The sequence below is a fragment of the Danio rerio genome, chromosome 17 (genome assembly GCF_049306965.1).
Source record: "Danio rerio strain Tuebingen ecotype United States chromosome 17, GRCz12tu, whole genome shotgun sequence".
In the NCBI taxonomy this organism is placed as follows: domain Eukaryota; kingdom Metazoa; phylum Chordata; class Actinopteri; order Cypriniformes; family Danionidae; genus Danio; species Danio rerio.
In genome coordinates, this window is record NC_133192.1 from 39,480,904 (window position 1) to 39,491,987 (window position 11,084).

The window sequence follows — 11,084 nt, forward strand, 5'->3', positions numbered from 1 at the left end:
CAGGCGCGCGCCCTCCCTCTCTGTGGTAACAGCTCACAGTTAGCAGCTCACGTCACGTCTGATATCGCAGCCTCGAATACATCATTACATGAAGACAGAAATGGCATTTTTGGTTGAATTATACCTTATAGTTACAGTATGTGACTCTTTCAACACCATTTTCAACACTATTGGTGTCCACGTTGCTGAACAAGGTATGTGAAACAATGTGAAGGCCTGTGCAGCCGTCTTTTCTTCTCTCCTGATTCCAGAACTTGAAAATATAATTGGCTGAATCGTAGAAATGCTGGATTAAGGTCGTCTAGGGGGTCGAATCGAGATCGCGATCTTTTTTCGATTAATTATGCAGCTCTATAAGACATCATTTGAAACTGTAGTTTATTTGTATAAGATCTCAATAAAAGCAAAACAATTCTCAGTTTTAATAAGCTGCGTATAACAAAAATTAAACCAACCTCAAGGTAATAATGCTTTACACATGGTATGGTCTTGTCGGATCAAGGAAGGATATGCAATTATCCAGAAGATTCAATCAGGAGGTGAATTGTTTTCGAAAGTCTGTGCTTTAGTACATCTCCACTGAAACACAACCACAGAGTTTTCAAACTACAACAATCTTTGCAGTAACCGCTGCAAAAGTTGAGCATTTTGTACAGAGTAAACACACCAGAACCATCGATTCAAAAGAAGGGCTCCTCAAACACGTGGAGTTGACGTTAGGAGCAATTCTGTATGCTCCCTTGTCACATTGTGCTTCATTACCCTCTCATCTCAATGATGGCTTTGGAGAGAAACCAATGTTCAATGGTTATATAAATTCCTGATGAGCTTGGCACCATTCTGTCCAAAGCAGCAAATCCTGTTTCTTCACCCCATGCTGTTTTTTTTTTTTTTTTTTTCAGATTGCTTTTACATTTGGGGTCTTTATGCGCTTGTCATTACAGTTATCGTTCTGATGTGTTCGTGATAAATGGCACATGCACCTTTCCACGTTGCTGTCCTCAGTCCTGGTCTATTGGGATGTCAGCTGTGTATGCATTATGTGAAGATGGAGTTAAGGGATTAGTTCACTCAAAACTGAAAAATCTATCATTAATTACTCAGCCTCATGTCATTCTCATTCCCCGAGACCTCTCTCATCCTCTACAGGCAGCAATGTCTTAAGATGTCCAGAAAAACTAGCCAAAAAACGTTGTCAAAACATTCCATGTGACTTCAGTGCTTCAACTGTAGTCATATGAAGCTCCAAGAATACTTTTGTTCATCAAAATACCTGTTAAAACAACTTTTTTCACCAATGTTTTCTGCATCATGTCAGGGTGTGTGTGTTTACTATGCTGCTTTGCTTGTTACGCTTCTGACTCTATTGGAAATATGTCATAGACTTGACACCCAAAAAAAGACATTGGCTAAGTTTAAATGTCTCAGGAACACGGCTAACTAAGGAGGATGAGAGAGCTCTCTGATTCCATCTAAAATATCTTACTTTGTGTTCTGAAAGAATAAAGACCTCAATGGATTCGAATGACATGAGGGGGAGTCATTAATGACAGAATATTCCTCTTTGGATAAACTAATTCTTTAGGGAGTGCATGCAATACCTGTTATGACCACTAGACATGATGACTCTTGAAGTGAACTTGTGAATCTCTTATGAAACAATAAATGTAGGTGATAAGTCTTAAAGATGGTAGATTGATTTCATGAATTAGTAAAATGCCTTGATGTGTACTACCTCAATCTGCATGGGCAGCTGTATTTTAAGACAGTATCGTAATCTCATATGCTTTGTATTCTAACTTTTACAACATACTGTATGAAGATTTGAAACAATTTAACTATGAACTGCTTGATAGATCCCAGGTTGCCTTTGGTAAAAAATGATCTGCTAATAGAATAATTGCAAATGTACTATAGTGTAGTTTTAATTGTAGTGGTTAATGAAAATTAAATTGTTTATTTTAGCTATTAGCTGTAAATCTAATTTTTCGTTCTGTGTTTTATATGTGTTTTAGGGTCCAAACCCAAAGTCCTGGCTCCTCAGTGGGAGATAATGGCCAAGAGGATGTCTGAAGCTGGCCGGACTCCCTCTGTCCTGCAGGATGAGGTTCACGAACTAGACTGACCTCTGCTTTGACATTTGACTGCTATACTCCAACCAGATGAGCAGGTACTGATTACTTTCATTGTAATGACTTGTGAAACATCTGCTACAAAAGAAATGTTTACAGCTTTCTATTAATGTTTTCAGATTAAACAGCACTAATAATCATATTAATTGTTTATTGAAGAGGATATTAATATAACAGGATGCCCTATTTCAAGTCATTTATTCTTTTTAATGTTATATACAGTTAAAGGCAAAATGATTTGCCCTCCTGCAAAATTTCTATTCTTTTTCAAATATTTCTCAAGTCATGTTTAAGAGAGCAAGGACATTTTCACAGTACGTCCTACGGTATTATTTTCATCTGGATAAAGTCTTATTGCTTTTAGTTTGGCCGGATTGGCTACAGAACAAACCACTGTTGTCCAATAACTTGCTTAACTAATTTAATTTGCTAGTATATACAGTGAGGGCAAAAGGTACTCAACACGTCATGTTTTTTTTTTTTCTTTCTGGGAGTAATATTCTAAAGGAGCTGTAAACATGAAATTGAACCAGATTTTGGTAAAAACCCAAACATAACAATAAAACAAATTAAAACAAATCTGAAAAAATGAGTTATGCGTAATAGCAATGTCATGACACAAGGAGAAAGGACTAAACTACTGAAACGTATTTAATATTTTGTATAAAGGCTTTTTGGTGATGGCAGCTTAAAGACCACTCTAATATGGAGAATGAAGTCACATGATTTGCTCAGGTGTGAGGTTCCACAGACTTCAAACAAAGTGTAAAAATCTTGATGGTTTTGTAGGTCTTGTCTATAAAATCTGATTTTTACTTTGTATTTTCTATTGGATTTAAGTCGGGTGATTGGCTGGGCCATTCTACAGCTTGATTTTCTTTCTCTGAAAGCATTTGAGAGTTCCCTTGGCTGTGTTTTAGATCACTGTCTTACTGAAATGTCCACCCTGGTTTCATCTTCATAATCCTGATAATATAGATGTTGGACTGAACTGAAGCAGTGAATATTAATTCACAATGATAAAGGGCAGAGGGTTGCTGAATAACTACTGAGGGATTTCAGCTGCTGTCTGGGCTTTCACTGTCTTTCTACATCTCCCCTTCTTCCTTTGTTCAATCCTTTTTCCCTGTGTTATTTCATTTTATTACACTTAGCTTCATTTGTAAACAAATTAATATTGTTTTGTTTGCATATATGGATTTCTTTGGTTGTTACCAACATCTGGTGAAAATTTCAAGTTAAGTTGAAATCTGAATGCTAGCAATCTTGCAAAATAACTAGAAAACTATTATGTCCTGTCATTCATGGCAAAGACAAAAGCAATGAGTTATTAGAAACTGTTACAATTGTTGTTTAAAAATGTCCTTCCATTAAACAGCACTTGGGAACTATTAGAAAAAGAATTACAAGTTCCCAGAAGGGTTAATCATTATGAATTGAACTGTAAGGCCCTTGTGTCTTCAGTACGTGTAAACAACAAAACATGTCAGCTGTCAAATGCACTCACGGTTGGATCAAAAACACACACATCACATTTTCTAATAATGTTATTTATGTGTGAATGTAAATCACATATGTCAGTGTATTAAATTGGTGAAACGGCATCTATTATACATAAAGACAACGCTAATAACACAACTTCATTTTACCGTCCTTGGGAATTGTAATTATTTTACCTAAATTTGGCTCATTTTAACGCTCCTTATGCCAAATTATGCATAATTAAAGAACTCGATAATGTAAAAATCACACTGTAACCTCTTAAAATGCATCGTTTGCTCAAAACAAACATGTTCAAAACTAGTTTAAGTTTCTTTCTTCTGTTGAACACAAAACAAGATATACTCATGGAATGTTTGGAGAAAACCTTTTTGTGTTTAACAGAAGAAAGAAACTTAAACTAGTTTTGAAAATGTTGAGGTTGTTTTGGGTGAACGATCCGTTTTAAGAGGTTATAGTGTGATTATTTTTTTTTTACATTAAATTCATCAAAGTTTAAAACCACTTGAGTATGAAATTTAATTTTTTGGTGTACCATGCCTTTAAAATCTTGGGTTAGACTACAAACTCTTTGCCAGCTGAAAACTGACAGTCTCTCTGTGATTCGTTTTCCAAGTAACTCGAGATTTTTATTATTTTTTTATTTCTTTCAGCTCTCAGTGACGGATGGACCTAAGAAAACATCTGCGGTCAGAATGCCCTGTCTGAGAGGCCCATTTTCTTTTTTTTTTTTGTTTTTTTTTTTTTTACAGCTGAAGCCATTGTAAAGACTGCAACGCCCTGACGTCTCCATGGGTTTTCAACAGCCTGTGGACATTCACAGGACTGACCTGATTGTACAGGACTGATTATTACTACTACTATTATTATTATTATTATAATTATTATTATTGTTTACCATCGGCTGTTACTTCTGTCATTGTAATTATTATTATAATTATTACAATTATTATTACTGCTCTCTTTTTTTATCAAGTATAACCATTTTCTTTATAATGACTTGAGAAAATGTATGAATCTTGAACGTTTCTTGAAATGGCTTGCGCCCATAGTGTATAGGTGGGACAAGCTGCTGTTATTATTATTATTATTATGATTTTTTTTGTCTCTTGCGTTGTTTTGTAACATGTCAGCTCTGTGCCGACGTGAAGGACTTTATGACTTCAGTGTCTCGCCGTTTGGATGCTTGTATTCGCCGGTTCTGTTGGCCCCGTCCTGCCTCAGCGGTTTAAATTATTCAGAAAGACAACAGAACGTTCTTTTTCTACCTTTTTCACAAGTATTGCGACTGCTTCTATATGTAATTTCTCTTTTGTGAATATGTAAATGAAAACAGGAGGGGAGGCGTTATTGTACAGTGGTGCATTTTGGGCCTTCGGCGGATATCAAAGCTTGTTGTAATGGATTTGCCATGCACAGCGCATTCTTTGAAATGTCTTTTTTTGTAAGGAAACCTCCCAACGCTCTCTCTTGCATATACGGAGGGGCGGCGGGAACTCTGAAAAGGTACTACTCCATTAATACAATGATGCACCTTCTCAAGAATGAGCCTGGATTTTGGAGTGTGGTGTTCATGTTATTCCTTTAACTTTATATTTGCACACAGATCGCTCCAGGACACGGATATGCGATACAGCCTAGTTTACTCTGCAGTTGGCTTATCAAATATTAATATCCTATAGCCAATGCAGAACTTCTCGTACTCATGACACACTTTTCTTCTTTTTAAGGGACAAGCGTTCATACACAGTAGACTGAATTTTTATTTTGGAAAATCTCAAAATTTTAAAGTTTAATATTTCATTAATTTTTTTTTAGACCTGTTTATGCCTATCATCCTTTTTAAAGCTGAATTGGTAGTAAAAAAGTCATTTTTTCCTTATAAAATGGATGTAAATTTGGAAATGATAACAGATCTATAACAACAGATATCAGTTTACCATGTATAAAAGGAAATGAGAAGGAAAGAGAAGTTGTGACGTGGCTAAGTAGGTTGACCCATACACTGAATTTATGCTTAGCATTTAACCCAGCCGAGTGCACTTACATCTGGAACAGTATGTTTAAAGGGAAAGTTCATCCAAACAAGAAAATGTTGTGTTTATTTACTCACTCTTTATGGTCGCAAACCTGTTTTGAGTTTCTTTTTTAGTTTTGGAAACTGGTAGCCATTTAATCACATGGAAATCTGATATATGGCAATGTATGCAAATTACATATTTAACATGATAGCTCAAATTTGGATTTACGTATATAAAATGTATGTAAAAATGCAACATTTTTAAATATTGCACTAATGGACCCTTTCATTTATATTTTTCAACCATTAGAATTACAATTATGTACATATATGTTCAAATCAGCCTGATCTCACGAGAAAACGTAAGTATTTTATGTTTAGTGTCTTAATTCGTACGAGTTCAGTTGTATGATAATGTATGATTTAAAAAAATGAGGCGTGGCTCCCAACCCCACCCCTAAACCCAACCATCATTGGGTGATGAGCAAATCATAAATTATGCGAATTAACCACTAAATCAAAAAGTTACGAATTTCCCAGATCATTTGCGTTGGTTCAAATATATTAGCTCAAATAATATATTTAATTAAATACATGGTGTCTGCTGAGTCTTAAAGTCTTACACCTCAAAATCTAAATGTTAGGCCTTTAAAAGTCTTAAATTAACTGAAATATTGTATTGTAAGACTTAGATATTTTTTAACGGGTCTTTATTTTTGTTTTGTTTATATATAGCTACTCATTCTAGCTATTAACACCTATACGATAACCAACAATCCCCATCTCAATAAAACTTTTCACATTTTGGCCCTTAAAAAGTCTTAAATCTACTTTTTATTTAAAAACTTTTTATTTTGAAAGGTAATTTTTAACTCTTTTTGCTGTAACCGTTTAATTATTTTTCTTAGAGTAATTTTGTTTAAAAGTGCCTCGTGTGTTTACTGCTGAGGACACTTACCTGGACAGATTTTTGTGCATAGATTTAGATTATTATAGTTTTTAAAACTTAGAAAACATTTGTTCATTTTTTTTATTTTTTAAAGAAAGTGTATTTTGGAAAAAAAAAGCGTATGGATGCATGATTTATATATATATATATATATATATATATATATATATATATATATATATATATATATATATATATATATATATATATATATATATATATATACACACACACACATACAAAATACATTTTCTTTGTTAGGGCAAATCAAAATCTTTTCCATCTGGGCCTTTTGAAAAATTCCTTAGCGTTTAGCACTTTTAAGTCTAAAATTTAATTTAATTTATAATGGTCTTAAAAATGTCAAAGTCTTAAATGTAACTTGGTGAAATCTGCAGAAACCCTGTGTATATACATTTATATGTTTATATATGGCTATCTATGTCATTTATTTGTACATATATGTACATATTTGTAATTCAGATGGTTGGAAAAATAGATACAAGTTGAAATTTTTCAATTCATTCATTCATTTTTTTTCGGCTTAGTCCCTTTAGTAATCTGGGGTCGCAACAGCGGAAAGAATCACTAACTTATCCAGTATGTTTTATTACGCAGCGGATGCCCTTCCAGCTGCAACCCATCACTGGGAAACAACCACACACACACTCATTAACTACAGACAATTTAGCTTACCCAATTCCCCTGTACCGCTTGTCTTTGGACTGTGGGGGAAACTGAAGCATCCGGAGGAAACCCATGTGAAGACGGGAGAACATGCAAACTATACACAGAAACACCAACTGACCCAGCCGAGGCTCGAACCAGCGACCTTCTTACTGTGAGACCACAGCACTACCTACAGCGCCACTGCGTAGCCAAATTTTTCGTTATATGTTGCGTATATGACATCTTATACATGTAAAATTCAAATATTGACTAGTATGTCGTATTTAGTTTGCACAGTATGATATATCACTTTTCTATTGGGGTACTTCTGTGATATTTGTTTTTCCTACTATGGGTGTTAATGGTTAGCAGTTTACAACATTTCAACAAAATATCTTCTCTTATGTTCAAATGTTGACTACATTTTCATTTTTGGATGAATTATCCCATTTTAAGGAAAATTAACTAAAACAAACTGAAACTAATATTATTTTATTTGAAATTATTTTTCATTTCATGTTGGTGAACTTTTTGGGTCTGTAAATGAGTAAAAGCACTGACATGCTTTTTAATTTTTTTCTGAAGGCAGTAAATAGTCTTTAAAATACTCACAAAAATACTCAAATGGTTGAACAACAAGAGTAATGCGTCTTTAGAAAATGTAGAGACTTCCTATGAGCTCAGACTAAGCAAATATTTGCGAACGCATTAGATATGTCTATTGAAAGAGTGAAAATGTTAATGAAGACAAATACTCTCTGCTCATGTAATTGGTATGAAACGATGTAAAGTACAGTCTTTCTTGTCAGAGCTCATCTTTTATATATCAGCACCACTATTAATGGCATAGACATTCCTTTGCATATTTTCTAGCAAAAGAAAATCAATATAATGATAATTAGGGTAATATTCACATCCTTTACATTTAGTTGTAAATGCTCTGGCTGTGTTGCCTTATTTCAGTGATTTATTTATTTATTATTATTATTTTATCAATCACACATATCCCTTCTATTTTGCTTACATATTATTGTGTCACAATTTGTGCATACTACTTATCAGACTTTAGCCATTATTATATTTCTAAGAAATTAAAAAAGCACAAATGTCAGGGTATACGTCAATTTTCTCCAGCATACCAAAACCCATTAGAGCCCAAAGGGTTCATTTAAAGGGTTAGTTCACTTAAACATGAACATGCACTCATTTACTCATCCTGAAATGGTTTCAAACCTCTTTTTTTTTTTTGTTTTTTTTTTTGTGTTCTGTTTAACACAAATGAATAGATTTTGAAGAAAGCTGAAAACTAGTAACTATTGGCATCCATAGTAGAAAAAAAAAACCATGGAAATACTATGGAAGTCAATAGTTACAGGTTTCCAGCTTTCTTCAAAATATCTCATATATGTTCAACAAGAAAGCCAAACAGTTTTGGAATGAACGGCGAGTAAAGATGATAGAGTTTTCAGATTTGATTGGATTTCTTTAAAACCTAGAGAACTGCTTCGGAAATAAAAATGATAACTGTATATAGACAATAACAAAAACATTGGTCTTAGAGTTTTAAAATAATATACAACCTAAAATAAAAAATATATATATTTTATTTATGCACCACCTTGTTTCAAACCAGATTTTTTCTATGGGACTTAAATTGTATTTATTGTCCAAGTAAAGTCAATTTAATCAGCTGTCTTTATATATATATACAATGAAGCTCAAATTAAAAACAACAATGACATGTTCATTGTTTACACTTAATATGAGTCTGTCTCAAAAACACAAGCCACCTGCCAAGATGGCTTTTTTTTCCTTAGTTTTTTCTTCCATTTTTCACTGGTGAGAGACAAAATAAAAACAACCAGATAACAGTTGCAACTGGATAACTGAATACTTTGAGCATGATGTTGAAATGTGTGTTCGACGGGCACTTCACTACCCCATGAGGCCAGAGGAGAGAATTTGCTGTTATATTGACTGTGAAGCTGCTAGCCTAACTGATGCTGCTGCGACACATAATAATGACAAGAGTATTTGGCGTTCATTCAGGATGTATGTTTTTAAGCAGCTGTGAAGGAATATAAGCTCAAATGTTGTGCCACCTCAGGCACTGTGTCATTTTAGATACACCTCAAATGTGCCTTACTATTCTGAAAAGTGGGGACAGAACATTCGTATTGCCCCCTTGGTGGCTGGCTGCAGTAAAGATCATAACATTAAGCCTATTTATTTTATATGCATAATAATAATTATTTTTTATTTACAAAAATAGAAAAGTGCAGTGCTTAGTTTTTTCACATTAACATCAAAGGAACAAACAAAGTAATATAAAATGTAATAAATACATAGGATGGTTAATAATTCAATGAAACAGACACATTCTCTATGAATATACACACATGGGACCTGAGCAGAACTTTAATAATAATTAAATGAAACCATTTCAAATAAAAGAAAGTTTATTTTTTCTAATAAATCTGCTTTTAGTCTGTTAGTTAGTTAGTTAGTAATCAGTAAGAAAAACTTTATTGTCCTTGACAGGAAATTTGTCATGGGCATCACCATGTTGCTGCAGAAAAACAACCAATAAAAACACAAAATACAGGACAGGAGTTACAATAATTATAATACTAATTAAGGTAAACACTTAAGTAAACCCACTGAAACTGGTAATTTTTTTTTTTAATTTCAGTTCAACCTACATTTATGGGCTCTATATCTCCTACCAGAGAGAAGCAGTTCATAATGTGGAAACAAAAAAATGAGTTGGGTCATTCAGAATCGTTTCCACCTGATTGAGGACACAATTCCCATGAAAAACTTGAGGATTGAAAGATTCATCATGCCCAACAATTTTCCATCCTGTCTTTAGGAGATGCATCAACTTAGATTTACACTGTACAGATGTACGCGGTGATACCATCTAACAATGCTTTCAATAACAGCTTTATAAAACAGATTCATAAGCTTCTTGTAAACTCAAAAAAGACGTAACCTCCGTAAATAAATAAATAAATACAATCTCTGGTGTAAATGAGAGCAAACCCACTCCGTGTATTTTCCATGTAAAAGAACTGTCAATGTCAATGCCCATGTACTTATAGGTCTCGGACTGATGGTCATGTACAACCACTTGACGATGGTCACATACACTTTGGATCAAATATCTCTTCTGTTTTCTTAGATATTTTTTTATCATATCAATCAACAAACCGGACGATTTCTGACTGGTAGGTAACACTAATATCAATGTTTTTATACCACGTCGACATAAAAGGCAGACCCTGGCTCCAAGTGACGTTTCAGTACAAGATGACAGCTGCTATATGACACCCAAAGTTAGCTTCACTTTTCTACTGCAAAAAAGGAAGTGGAGAAAATGACCCATCAGTATTAGGCACAGCTGAAAAGTATAGCCAGAATTAAAACAAAAATGTTGCACAATGTAGGACTACAACAAAGTTTTTTGCACATAAATAAAAAGTTATTCTAAACCATCCCAAATTTCGCCCATATTTTGATCATGCCACGCGTTCCTATCGCCTGTCGGCATTTTATCATTCATATTTTCGGTTCACTTCGTTCTCTGCTCGTTTAGAATCAAACGTGCTCGAAAGAAACGGCTCTTGATTCAATTGAGTCTTTCAGAACGGTTTTATGAACGAATCGTTTGATGTCCCGCATGTGGAGCGAAGCTACCAATTCCCCCGAAGATCCGATTCAAAGGAACGATTCGCTTAGTGATCTACTAGATAGGCAGCTCGCTGTGTTTTTTAAACGCGGCCGGTGTTTGAGCATGTGCTGTTACTGCTGC

General features: G+C 34.1%; 1 protein-coding gene across 2 annotated transcripts in view; it reads left to right on the plus strand.

Moving 5' to 3' along the window:
- Window positions 1-5,187, plus strand: part of mta1 (metastasis associated 1) — a 107,874-nt gene extending 102,687 nt beyond the window's left edge. For both annotated transcript variants that reach the window (XM_005158860.5, XM_001333237.8), the window contains exons 17-18: window positions 2,016-2,170; window positions 4,286-5,187. In XM_005158860.5, the coding sequence (XP_005158917.1) occupies window positions 2,016-2,125 (110 nt within the window). In that variant the 3' untranslated portion in view covers window positions 2,126-2,170; window positions 4,286-5,187. The remainder of the gene's footprint in view (window positions 1-2,015; window positions 2,171-4,285) is intronic.
- Window positions 5,188-11,084: the final 5,897 nt, after the last annotated feature.